The 13,762-nt window shown below is 41.1% G+C and overlaps 1 protein-coding gene across 5 annotated transcripts in view; it reads left to right on the top strand.

Annotated features, from left to right (window-relative positions):
- The window catches only part of nf1a (neurofibromin 1a), a gene marked incomplete at its 3' end in the record, with an annotated part of 57,504 nt that extends 46,418 nt beyond the window's left edge, over window positions 1-11,086 (top strand). For 2 of the 5 annotated variants that reach the window (XM_083886474.1, XM_083886472.1), the window contains exons 39-57: window positions 26-219; window positions 302-442; window positions 1,964-2,243; window positions 2,345-2,559; window positions 3,365-3,426; window positions 3,510-3,651; window positions 3,815-3,916; window positions 4,349-4,489; window positions 4,602-4,728; window positions 5,153-5,284; window positions 5,817-5,952; window positions 6,604-6,761; window positions 6,876-6,998; window positions 7,086-7,204; window positions 7,309-7,409; window positions 7,603-7,745; window positions 7,827-7,873; window positions 9,571-9,787; window positions 10,944-11,086. In XM_083886474.1, coding sequence (XP_083742600.1) covers window positions 26-219; window positions 302-442; window positions 1,964-2,243; window positions 2,345-2,559; window positions 3,365-3,426; window positions 3,510-3,651; window positions 3,815-3,916; window positions 4,349-4,489; window positions 4,602-4,728; window positions 5,153-5,284; window positions 5,817-5,952; window positions 6,604-6,761; window positions 6,876-6,998; window positions 7,086-7,204; window positions 7,309-7,409; window positions 7,603-7,745; window positions 7,827-7,873; window positions 9,571-9,787; window positions 10,944-11,086 — 2,723 coding nt within the window. Of the gene's footprint in view, window positions 1-25; window positions 220-301; window positions 443-1,963; window positions 2,244-2,344; window positions 2,560-3,364; window positions 3,427-3,509; window positions 3,652-3,814; window positions 3,917-4,348; window positions 4,490-4,601; window positions 4,729-5,152; window positions 5,285-5,816; window positions 5,953-6,603; window positions 6,762-6,875; window positions 6,999-7,085; window positions 7,205-7,308; window positions 7,410-7,602; window positions 7,746-7,826; window positions 7,874-9,570; window positions 9,848-10,895 lie in introns of all 5 variants that reach the window. The other 3 variants (XM_083886473.1, XM_083886471.1, XM_083886475.1) reach the window with 3 other exon arrangements.
- Between the last annotated feature and the right edge of the window lie 2,676 nt (window positions 11,087-13,762).

Below are 13,762 nucleotides of genomic sequence, written 5' to 3'. Positions count from 1 at the left end.
AAGTCCCTGTGTTGTTTCTTTGCAGGTATTGAGCTGAAGCATCTCTGCCTTGAGTACATGACGCCCTGGCTGCTCAACCTAGTTCGCTTCTGTAAGCACAACGACGATGCCAAGCGTCAGCGTGTCACCGCGATTTTGGACAAACTCATCACTATGACCATCAATGAAAAGCAGATGTATCCGTCTATCCAAGCCAAAATCTGGGGAAGCCTGGGCCAGGTGAGCTCTTTTTTTTAAAACAACAGTTAAACGTTAACATCTGCTGTGGATTTGGCCTCTGACATTGTGGCTGTGTCTTCAGATAACAGACCTGTTGGATGTAGTGTTGGACAGCTTTATTAAGACCAGTGCTACAGGAGGCCTAGGCTCCATCAAAGCGGAGGTCATGGCCGACACTGCAGTGGCTCTGGCTTCAGGGAATGTCAAACTGGTCTCCAGCAAGGTGAGACTCTAAGATTTATAATTCCAATGAGTAAATCTTTCCTTAACTACCCAGTCTACTGAAGTTACATTTATATAAATGTACATACAGCTGAAATCAAATCCAAATGTCAAATTCCACAACATATCACAAAGAGAGAATAGAGTTTGTTTAATGACATGAAAAAAGACAACTTACTAACAGAAGAAATGAATCCAACGCTGTAAATGTCTCCAGACTGCAGAATCCAAAGAGAAAACCTCATTCACTCACTATCCATCATCTGCGTGCTTGGTCTCTGAATTCAGCCTGCTACTTTAGAAAAACAAACACAACGTAGACATTGAGGCACAAAAGAAAAGCCAGGCCCTTGCTCCTATTATGGCCACTGAATAGTGGCTATTGTGAAGATTGTTGGCTGAGAAAGGACAGTCAGTGTTTATGGTGAAGTACTGCTGCTCTTTTCACTGATTTAGTCCAGTTTTTAAGTGTTGTTCTGTTTTCACGGATGTCAGATAAATTAGTTCACATGTCTGATGGAACATTTATGAGTGTTTATGTTGGTATTGTCAACAAGGTTACCCTGTCATGTCATGGCAGGACAGCCCACCGAGCACAATGCACCATTGTCTGTGGCTCTTGAACTCTGTGTCACCCAAGGGTTGAATAAATGCTAATCGTCTAAGGTAGTAAATTTGTCATATAAGACGCATGCACAGTGTTTACTGAGGGATCCTCACTGTGGAATGACGATAAATCTCACTTATTTAATAATCCTGATACATTTTTATCTGTGTTGGGCTTTTAGCAAATGCTCCAAGACATTTTACATCATTTAAAACAAGCAATAAAAGCAGTAAAATACACATACATATACATCACATTAAATAGACATACAAATACAGTATGTACAACAGCTCATACATTAAAAGCAGTTTTTATGTTAAGTTTTAAAACTTTGATAGGTCGGTGCAGTCTTGAATGTGTTTGGGGTTTATCAGTGACATCCTGGAATTATTGATTGATTGATTTTTAATTTTTTTATTTTGCCATGCATAGATAAGATCCCCAGCTTTCACAGGCTTACAAAACACCATTATACAGACCAGTAAGCCAGAGTAGAATGGAAAAAAACAGATACTATTTAAAAAAAAAAAAAAAAACTGACGTTTTTCATGTTATACACACATAAACTTAAATAGCCAATTCTCTATTCTTTCTGTTATCATCAGTGCACTAGAATATTCATTCAGTGAAGGTGTTCATAATTCATGGAAAATAAGAACAATACAGAACATTTCATTTTCATTTTTCATTTTTGTATTTATTTCGTAGCATATTTTCTTCCTGAATATTTTCAAAGCTACCAGCTGCTTGGATTGGAGTGGTTGAAATAGACTACTAGGATTTTATCACAATTATTTTTTCATGTTATTACGATATAGTTTTCATTATTGATTTCCATCAGCCAACGTCATTCAGAGAATGATATAAGAAGTCAAGATTTGTCCCCACTGTTGAACGCTTTGTTCTTTGTTGCAGGTCATTGGTCGTATGTGCAAGATCATAGACAAGACCTGCCTGTCGCCAACACCGACACTGGAGCAGCACCTCATGTGGGATGATATAGCCATCTTGGCACGCTACATGCTCATGCTGTCCTTCAATAACTCGCTGGATGTTGCTGCCCACTTGCCCTATCTGTTCCATGTGGTGACCCTGCTGGTAGCCACTGGGCCACTGTCACTCAGGGCGTCCACCCACGGTTTGGTTATCAACATCATCCACTCCCTCTGCACCTGTTCTCAGCTCAACTTCAGTGGTGAGGACTGACATTAGCTCCTTGTTTAGGCTGGCAGCAGTTGACATCAGACTTAAGCCATGTCTAAATTAATATATGTTTTTGTGTTGAATGAATTCCAGAGGAGACGAAGCAGGTCCTGAGGCTGAGCCTGACTGAGTTTTCCCTACCAAAGTTTTACCTGCTGTTTGGCATCAGCAAAGTCAAGTCAGCTGCGGTCATCGCCTTCCGCTCCAGCTACAGAGACCGCTCTTTTTCACCGGGCTCCTACGAGAGGGAGACATTTGCCCTGTCCTCCTTGGAAACTGTCACTGAGGCCTTACTGGAGATCATGGAGGTCAGCAGACAAAGTCAAGCCCACTAGACATAAGCTCCCTCCTCCTTTCTGCCAACAGCATTTATTTTACCCCATGTATGTGAGTGTGTTGGGTAGTACTCGCTAAATGTGTTGGGTAGTACTCGCTAAATTAATTTCCTGTGATTGACCTGCTGAAGTGATTAGGTTTTTTTGGTGTGATTGTATGAGGCACAGATACATCATCAGCATCATACATTCAGTTAACTGCAATATGCAAACCCCCTGTACCAAAAACTAGTCATCATTTTAGCCACTTAACTAATGGTTCACCCAATAAAATCTATGCTTGCCTAAGTTTACGCATTCTTGAGAATATGTTCACCCTTTTACAACTGGAAACTGAAGTTTGTGACGCTTTGTAAATTTTTGTATTCCCTACAACATAGTCAGTGGAGAATATCAGTGATTTTGCATGCTGGAGTTGTTCATTTACTACTTATCGAACAGCAAGATAAGATGGTGAACATATTTTAGAGAAAGCATACACATTAGTTTGCGCATATATATTATTAGCTCAGCCTTTTGTAAATTGCCCAAAAGCATTTTTATTCCTGGTGTCCCAGCTGGCAGCCATGTGTCAGCGTCTCATGCAACCACTCATCAAAAAGCCCTTAAGTTTTTAGGGTCCTGGTGTACTTTAATTTACCTGTGGTTGGCTACAAAAGTGAAAACATGTACAAATTTAATAGAAGTTCACACTCCTCAGTTGTTTACACTTTGTTTAGTAAAGGTTTTTCCAAATATCTCAGGTTTATATATTCAGTTTGTTTGCTCTGTTCCTCAGGCTTGTATGAGAGACATCCCGGCCTGCAAGTGGTTGGACCAGTGGACGGAGCTTGCACAGAAGTATGATCTTCATCCATTCTGTTTTTAATCCGTGCTAACAGTGAACAGTTTGGTTCATAATTGTCTGTGTGTTTGGATTCCAGGTTTGCATTCCAGTATAATCCGTCTCTCCAGCCCAGAGCGCTGGTGGTGTTTGGTTGCATCAGTAAGAGAGTAAGCCACGGTCAGATCAAGCAGATCATCAGAATCCTCAGCAAGGCGAGCCCTTTGCTCAGCATAGACCGCGTAAGAGTCCAAATTCACTTGCACCACCATGTTCTTGTCAATTCAAACTACTCGATCCTCCACCAGGTGGAGTCCTTTATTTCTTCTCCTCTTTCTTGTTTTTTCTATCTGGTGGACTGACATTGATATCCCATTCACTGATGTCTCAATGTCACCATTACAGGGCCTTGAGAGCTGTCTGAAGGGACCTGACAATTACAACAGCCAAGTATTAATAGAAGCCACAGTCATTGCTCTGACTAAGCTACAGCCTCTACTCAGCAAGGTAAACCAATCACCCCTTACTTTTATAACTATTGTATTTAAAGCAATCCATCTTGTATCTTATGTAAAAGGGAGAGGCTGTGCAATTTAGAACTGAAATGTGTTCTCCTGATGACTTGTGAAAATCAAAAGGAGTTGGGTTTGGTCTCTATATCGATTCCCTACCTTCTATAGCGCCTAAATGATAAGCTTGGCGTTCAAATAAATTTGCCTGTGTACACTATAAATGTGAATGAGGGTCAAGAGATTAGTTTGATTAATGTTGCAAGCAGAATAGACAAATATATACTGTACATGATATTTAAAGGTTTGATTACTTTTTGCCAACTGAAATGCTGCTCCTTCTCTTTGAATGGGGGTGACGTCAGCTGTTGTTGCATATTGTAAAAGTTGAGCAACTTTCCAGTGAGCCCTCTCTGTATTTAATCTGCAGGAGTCCCCCATGCACAAAGCTCTGTTCTGGGTGGCAGTAGCTGTGCTTCAGCTGGATGAAGTCAACCTGTATTCTGCTGGAACCGCCCTTTTAGAGCAGAACCTTCACACTTTGGACACAATGCGTATCTTTAACGACAAGGTAAAAATAACACCCAACACTAACCCCAGAAAGTCTGCTGTAATTATAGTTGATACAGTGAATGGTCTATGACACCTCTTCACACACTGTTTCTTCTGACTTCTTCCTCCAGAGTCCAGAAGAAGTGTTCATGGAGATCAGACGTCCTTTAGAGTGGCATTGTAAACAGATGGATCATTTCGTGGGCCTAAATTTTAGTGCCAATTTTAATTTTGCACTGGTGGGCCATTTGCTCAAAGGTAAAGTTTTAAAAGGCAAAATGTTTACTGATTACAGTGTGGTTTAAGTTAGTTCACTGGTTAAACATGCATGGTTCACACCAATCACTAGGGCTGTGCAGTAATTGTAATCACTGTGCAAATTTTCTTGAGCAGTCAAACAAAAGTTCACTTGATATGCTTGTGCATTATCCAAACACGTTAAGATATAATGAGTAATAACTAGAAAATATTTCACTATATTTCACTAAAGCTGTAATTGAAAGGAATTAAGCAAAATATTATACACACAATGGCCTCGCTGTCCGCAGCCTTTTTTTTTATTAGCACTGTGTCTGGTTGTACAGTCTCTTGCTTCATCACTATGGATTTTTTTGTTTGCAAGTGAAGATCACCATGTTTACCTTCGAGTGACTGTCTTTTTGTCTCAACGCTGTGTCCCCAGGCTACAGACATCCATCACCCACCACAGTAGCACGGACGGTGAGAATCCTGCATACGCTGTTGGCGCTCATCAGCAAACATCTCAAATGTGACAAGTTTGAGGTCAACATACAGAGTGTGGCCTATCTGGCTGGTATGTAACAGACTTATTGTTATACTGGAAAAGAATCCTTCATCCTTTCCAACAGTCAATACTATCCTGCAATGATGTAAGAAATATGATAAAGACTTACTTAGTGGTATGCCATATTTTACTATGTATCTGAGAATGTGGAGGCTTTGAGTTAGTATTTACCAGCACTTGTATGCATCCAGTCTCACGGAGAGTGAGGGCTGGATTTTAAAATGTTGGAATTGGAATAAAATGTATATTTATTTGAATCATCCAATATTAACCAATTTTAGATTATGAAATAGAAGATTTGGATTTGGTCACTAAATTATCCCATTGAGAATCGATATTTAATTGTATCTCAAATCAATTCGAAGCATGGTGAATTGGAATCAAATCGACTGGTAGCAACACTCAGCCCTGGATGGAGCCTTTACTTAAAAGCTTAAAGTAAATGTGTGAGCCATTAGCTGTTTTTGGTTATGTTGTCGTGGTTGGTTTAGATCTGCTGTACTGTTATGGTTCATCACCACATCCTTCTTGTGTGATGCAGCACTGCTCACTGTATCTGAAGAGGTCCGGAGTCGCTGCAGTCTAAAACACAGGAAGTCACTTCTGATCTCTGACCTGTCCATGGACCCAGTCCCAATGGACACCTACACCAGTCATATCACTGATCCCAGCTGCAGGTGAGCAACTAAGACAGAGGAAAACAAAGTTTGACTTTAAATAGAGACATATAAATACAATGATGCGTTTCTTCTTTTTTTCCTGCTTATTCTTCTTCCTGGTCTCTTTGAAGCTAATAAATGTAAATTTACAAACTTTAAAGGACCTATATTGGTGCCCTGTTGTAAAATTCTTGGTTAGGGTTTAGCGTTTTTATGATTTGATGTACTTCCACATCTGAAAAAAGATGGTGAACATGGTAGACATATGTATACCATATACCTGTTTAGCATTAGCATGTTAGCATTATTGTTTTGAGCATATCAGCATGTTGACTTAGTTTATATCTGAATGTGCCACCTCACACAGTTGCAAGCATGACTGTAGAATATAAATGGGCTCAAATGAATCTTAAATGGACTAAGATGCATGATGCATGCATCGTATCTTGATCATGCATCTTACAGTATTACACTCTAGGTCAGTCATGTTGACAACTGCTGCATTCTGACAAAAATGTGAAAAATCATTTAAAAACAAAAGTTGTGCGTCTTTGTGTTTAAATGTAATTGATGATTACACCAAAGTAAGAATGAAAGGTAGTCAGAATGTGTTGCAGTTTGTTTTTTATCGGGTTGGTTTTTCACATTATCCGTTCATGTTCCACTCAGAACTCTTCGAGAGACTCAGCCATGGACATCGCCGCAGGTTTCAGAACGCTACCTTTCACCCCATTACCCCACAGTGGGCCAGATCAGCCCACGAACACGAAAGTCCATGAGCCTTGACATGGGTCAGCCATCACAGGCCAACACCAAGAAACTTCTGGGTAGGATTCATTCTTCAGCTCTGTACTTTCTTTAAGAGGAGCTTCCCCAAAAAAACAACCAGGATGCCCCTCTGGATTGTGAATGTATTTGTTGTTGTTTTTTGTGTTGTCCAGGCACCAGGAAGAGCTTTGATCATCTCATATCAGACTCTAAAGCACCAAAGAGACCTGAGATGGAGTCAGGGATGACCACCCCTCCTAAGATGAGGCGTGTGGCTGAAAACGACTATGAGATAGGTGAGTGTTTAATCCTGGCACGTCCTGATGTGGAGACGGTGGATATATTGTTGATGACATGAAAATGCATCGATGTCATAATTGCAGAGACGCAAAGAATTGGAAACTCTCACCTTCGTAAGGTCTCTGTGTCGGAATCAAATGTTCTGCTGGACGAGGAGGTGCTGACTGACCCAAAGATCCAGGCTCTACTGCTCACTGTGTTGGTGAGGAAAAGCAACCGATCATGATTTAAAGACATCAGATGCTACACTTCATTTCTTAGTCACTGACACTGTAATCAAACGCACTGTTGATCTGTTTTTTCCAGGCAACCCAGGTCAAATACACAACAGATGACTTTGACCAGCGGATTCTATATGAGTATTTAGCAGAAGCTAGCGTTGTCTTCCCAAAGGTTTTTCCAGTTGTGTGAGTAGCCAACAAACAGCTTCTGTCTGCACCTACATTGTTTTCATCTGTATTCCCCAAATCACACATCATAACTCACAGATGTAGATGCTGCTACAAAAGCAGAAGACCACATTAGTCACTTTATTATGTATTATGTGGATTAAAGAGGTGGTCAGTCAGTGTAAAGTGATCGGTCGCGTCTCATCCTCAGCCACAATCTGTTGGACTCAAAGATCAACACGGTGCTGTCCATGTGCCAAGACACCAATCTCCTAAACCCCGTCCATGGCATCGTCCAGAGTGTGGTGTATCATGAAGAATCACCACCGCAGTACCAGCCATCCTATTTACAAAGTAAGACACAGCGACACTAATCACCTAAAATCTGTGACAGTGATAGCTGCATTTTTTTCACACATTCCTCTGATGTCACAGGCTTTGGCTTTAATGGACTTTGGAGGTTTGCTGGACCCTTCTCGAAGGTATGAATGATTCTTTCCTCTGTGTATTTCCTCTCAGAAACACTGAAACAATTCCATTTACCAAGTTATTACATCTCAGTTCTGCAACCAAGCCAGCCTTCATATCACAGCACTTGGCCAGGGTGGAGGCGCCCTTCAGAAGTAATAATGTGATGGATGGATAATTCAATTTTATCAGGGCCCAAGGACTGAATAGTGACAGTGTTGATCCTGTTAAATATCATCTTGATACATTTTAGGGCCTAATCATGCTGAGAACCTATTAGCACCTACAGTATGTCAAGTGCAGTCTGGCATAAGATTTTCTATCCTATGGGTCTCAGACATGGGAGTGAAGCAATGGGGGTTTGATGTCCTCTGAAGTCTCCACTTTTACTTTCTAGATTGTTGAAGTTTGGTAGGAACGTCTATTAAGACAGTACATTTTACGAGCTTCTCAAATTCACACCCTAAACCCATTAAAGAATCCACCATTTTGATGTCATAGAAATACTTACTTACTTTTTTTGCACATTTTTTATATCTTGGTCTGAACATATCAAATGTCAGTATTAATTCTGTCACAAAGCCATCTAGTGGCAACAATTAATAGCAGATTTTACATCAGTTTTCTTATATCCATCCATCCATTCATCTTCTACTGCTTTATCCTCCACATGACGGTCACAGGTGGGTGCTGTGCCAATCTCAGCTGACATAGGGTGATAGCTGGGGTACACCCTAGACAGGTCGCCTGTCCATCACAGGACCACACAGACAAACAACCATTCACTCTCACACTATCGGCCAATTTAGAATGTCCAATTTACCTAATCCCCAAATCTGCATGTTTTCGGACTGTGAGAGGAAACCGGGGAACCCGGAGAAACATGCAAACTCCTTGCAGAAAGGCCCTTGTTCCAACGGGGTCATGAACCCCCGGGTCTTCTTGCTGCAAAGGCAAGAGTGCTAACTGCTTTCTTATATCCTTAAAAGGAAATCTGAAAATAGAGATGAGCAGGATTGTCACTGTGCTCTTTATTTGGAGCTTGAGGCATCAGTGTAGAGTCATATAATGTCTAATTACGAACTGATAGCAAAGTATTGTAGAGATGTTGGAGAAAAGTAAATAAACACACTGGGAAAAGGGAGTACATGTGAATGCCTGATCAATTCAGTCAAACCAGCAGAAAGAGAAGACTTAAGGAGAAGCAGCTGTCTGTTCTTTAAACTACACAGAGTGCAACATCAATTATTTAATTTGGTTAGAAAAGCCTTAAGATCTTGATGAGTATTATATGGGCAACTCCTTTAATCTGTGTGTAAATCAAATATGTATGTGGGAACAATTACCATTGAGAGCCCTGGAAATTATATGGATGACTTCAAAGTGAATTCTGTATTCTACTGGCAGTCAGTGGAGTGTTTTTACGAGTGAAGTGTTGTGTTCTTCTTTGCCCAGTTAGCTCTCTGGCTGCTGCATTTTGACTGAATTGGAGTCTCTTTAGGAAGTCCTGAAAAAAGATCCAGTAGTCCAATCTGCTGGAGATGAAAACTTGGACTAGTTTTTCAGTGTCAGACTGGGAAAGAGCATTGAACCCCATTAAATAATTTGGATTGACTCGATGATATAAATTGTCTTTAGGGCTCAGTTAGACTTTGACTGAACACAAGTTTCAGGAGCAGTGTTGACATTGTCTTCTCTGCTATCCTTTTAGCAAACACAGATACCAGACTACGCCGAGTTGATCGTCAAGTTTCTGGAGGCGCTGATTGACAGCTACCTGCCGACAGCTGATGAGGAGCGAGGGGAGGAGCAGCTGAGGACGCCCACCTCACCCTACCCACCCACCAGTCAGAGCCAGCTCAGCATTACTGCCAACCTCAACCTGTCCAACTCCATGACCTCACTGGCCACCTCGCAGCATACACCAGGTCTCTCTCACACACACACACCCACACAGGTTTGCGCAGTTATTCTTCTTACGGCACTGAGTTGACTCCCATTGATTTTAACACTTTAGAAAGCATTATCCCTAACCTAAACCATAACCAGTTAATGCCTAACCCTAACCTGAACCTAACCACAGTTCAAACCTTAGCCCTAAACTTAACCAGTTCCTCAGAATTGAGGTTCTGCCTCAATTGGACCAGGTTTTGGTCTCCATGAGGACCACTGGTCCTGATAAAGTCAGTGTTTATGACTGAAACAGTCCTAAAGAGGTAACAAATACAAGTACATACACAAACAAACAGATCCACATCTGACTGTGCCTGGCATAAATGGAAGGATCACCTGGAGTCACTGATGCTGCTGTTTGTTAGTCACTTGTTTGACCTTTAGACACAGTCAGGAGACGTTCATACTTCACTCTTTATCCTTAAGACTATTCAGTTTGTCTGAGCTCTAGCAAAGATGGACTCCAAATGAATACGACCCTGAGAGGACAGCCTTACATAAGACAGTTCACACATGCATATCCTGTGACCTCGCACACTTTGAATTCAATATGTCAATATGTCTCTTTTTCTTAGTTGATATTTGGATATAATGTCAGTGGAGCCACAATGCTGAAATGAAATTATATTGAAGCACTTAACTGGATAAAATGCTGATGTGAAGATTCTTCTCTTTTCTGTCCAGTGTAAGTAAAACCACAATAACACATATATTTATGACAGAAATAACATTGCTAGGCTATGAGTATTTTTAGATCCTACAGGAAGGAGTGTTTCAGAATGAAATAATTTCACTTCCTTGGTTACTAGACTTAGTTCAAAGTGAAGGGTTGAATCACACAGTTGACTAATACGCATGTGACACACCAAACAGGAACTAACAGTCAGGGTTTGGTATCATCTGAAATTGAAGTTCAATTCAATGTTTAAAAAAAAATGCTGTCAATCACAATATCTCTATTTGTACTCTCTTAATCCTGATTAGTTTTTGTGACATTGTGTGTTCAAAGATTTTAACCCGTGTGCCACAAAATTAACATCTGCACTATTTGTGTCTTTGCGCTGATGCATGGTAGAGAATGAGAGTCATATCCGTTTTTAACTTGGTGTCCTCCTCCCTGTGGTCCTCCAGGTGTGGACAAGGAGAATGTTCAGCTGTCCCCCAGCTCCGCTCTGTCCAGCGGGGGTCGCACTCGCCACGGTTCAGCCAGTCAGGTCCAGAAGCAGCGGAGTGCCAGCAGCTTCAAGAGACCCAGCATCAAGAAAATAGTGTGATCGGCCGGAGAACACTGTCCCATCCACACCACGGACCCCCTCCACCACCTCCAGGCTGCCAGGCCTCATGCCGCACCTAACTTGGTTAACATTTCCTCCGCCTTCAGGCCTGTTGCTTTGGCCAGAGAGGAAGTCCTTCTGTGTTCTGGATGGAGGAGAAATATTTCCCACCTGAATTCTGTGCTTCTTGGGATTTTTTCTTTTTTTTTCTTTTCTTTTTCTTCTTCAAATCTTTAATTTGAGCCAAACCATGGTGGAGAAGGTGAATAGTTAGTGAATAGTTTCTCTTTACGTCTGGAGTCGTTGTCAGAGCTCCTCATCACATGTGAAACTACACTGAACACTACTGGGAATAACTCTGGACGGGGAAGTTGAGTTGATGACATGGACTGCTCACACATCCCTTGGACTTCCTCATGACTCAACACTCCTTGTCAGTGAGATGGACCAAATAACAGCAGCAGGAGCAGCGGTGGTGGATCATCTGTGAGACGGGACCTTTACTCTACTCCCCTCTCCCAGTCTTGTACATATTTTACATATACAGATAATGTATAACCCGTCCTTAGTGCTTATTTGGATGTTGACGTTTTCTCCATGGTGTGCCTTTGTCAGGGTTTTTCAGTGTGTACAATTTGTAAAGTAAAAGTCAAACCTTGATGAGGACAAAGAACAGGTACTAATTATGGAGGCGAGCCGTCCATATCACCACAAGGTCACACAAGCTGCGTCATGACTGGCCTCCAATGATCGTCAAATATACAATCATCCATATACCCTGTTGCCTGAAAGTATTTATCCTGTACAGCTAGATAGTGCTACACCAATTTTCTTCTTTTTTAACACTTTTAAAGTGTCATGAAGGTTTCAAAACACTAGGGGAAACACAACAGTGTAAATAGCTCCAAGCTTCTTCTTTTTTTTTTGTTTCTTTTTTTTGTTTTGTGCGATTGCTTTTACTCCGCTGTTTTTGTTGATTCTAAGTAGTATAAACTGTATTTTCCGCAGCATAACATTTTTAATTTGTTTACACAGTGAAAAGGAAATTATGGATTAGGCAACAATCCTTAACTCTTGTGTCAACCACCGGTTTTTGTTTTTATTTTTGTTTTTGTAGGGGGCAACATGTCACTATGTCAGTTTTGTGGAATATGATGCCAACTCCAAGTTGCCTTTTAACATAGAAATTTAGTTTTTACGACCTTTTACCTCCAGTGACCATGTGAAGAGAAAAGGGGCAGTGGATAGTATGATGTTTAACCCCACCTCCATCTTTCTGAGCTTTTTCCTGAGCTTTCCTGTCCTGTGGGCTCTTGAAAAATGAAAAATCCACCCTTACAGAAGCTGACTTTTTGTTATGGCCATGTATCCTTGGGCATTTAACTGTAGCGGAGACGGTTTCGATAGAAGTGTTTTATTATTTACCAACATCAGCCAGTTTGACTCTCTCCCAGTCAACGTCTTGAGTGGTTTGGGTCACAATACCATTCATGACATGTGATGTTCAGCTCTGGGAAAGAACACTGTCACTTCAGTCAAAGGAGTATTCACTCAACCAGGAATTACCTGTCTATACTTAAAGCTGCAGTGTGTAAGAATTGGCGACATCTCATGGTGAGACTGCAGATTGCAACAAAAAAAGTGTGTCAGGGAACTGCGGTGGCCTTCACATACCGGAAAGGAGGTCTTCATACCGTTGTCTGTCAGTTCTCTCTCTCTGTTTTCTTCTCCTTCATTGATTCATTCATCAGGAAATATGCGGGCAGAGCTGTTCTTACGCTTTAAAAGACACATTTTAGCCTTTTACTGAGGCTATTGTGGTAATACCAACATACGTATGGGTGTTAAATGTAATTTCTGTCAACACACCCTCTAAAATAATTCACACGTGCCCTAATTTTCAAAAAGCAAAATGTCCTATCATAGTCTTAAAGCTGCAGTTTGCTATTCCTACTAAGAATTAATGGAGAACAGCTAATAATACAGTCGATAAACGTTCAGGCAGTTTGATTATGTTTCATAACGAGATGGAGACTATGTCTGACATGGGCCGGGACAGTTGTGGAACAGTACTGTGCTGTAGATCAATACTTCCATCTGTTTGACCAAGCATTTTTTACCATCTGTAATGTTTGTGACATTTTCTCGATGACATCTAGAGTCAAAAACACACTGATGAGCCACAGACTTAAAACCACTTGCCTGTTTTTATGAATTGGTCGATCGGTCTACAGTATTTAACATAGAACAGCTGAACGAATGCATAACCAATCGGTGTTTGTAGAGACATGTATGTCATTGTGATGAATCACATGATCGTTTTACCGAAATAATGTTAACTTGGAGACGGACGGACACCGTGACAGCTGTAAAACTGGAAGGACTGCTGTACAGTGGTCCCGTGGGTCACTCTGACACATTGTCATAGCTTGGCTTCTTTACTTGAATGTGTCCACGATGAGACTTGTGCGCCACTTGCACCCTGCATCCATACTTCAGCCTGGGTTGCTTTGTTAAAACTCTTCTATCCTGCCTTATCATCTATGCATGGCATGAGTTAGGTATTGTTGCACTACTCTGATTTTTTTTTATTTTTTTTTAATGTCTCAGAGAAGCAGTGCTGTGCATCTGCTGCTCAGATGCTCACGTTTTATGTGTCCACGCTTTTCGTCTTAA

Source organism: Microchirus variegatus (assembly GCF_963457635.1).
Source record: "Microchirus variegatus genome assembly, chromosome: 3".
NCBI classification, from domain to species: Eukaryota; Metazoa; Chordata; class Actinopteri; order Pleuronectiformes; family Soleidae; genus Microchirus; species Microchirus variegatus.
Note: the sequence above shows the minus strand (reverse complement) of the source record. Positions and strands in the feature narration are given on the sequence as shown.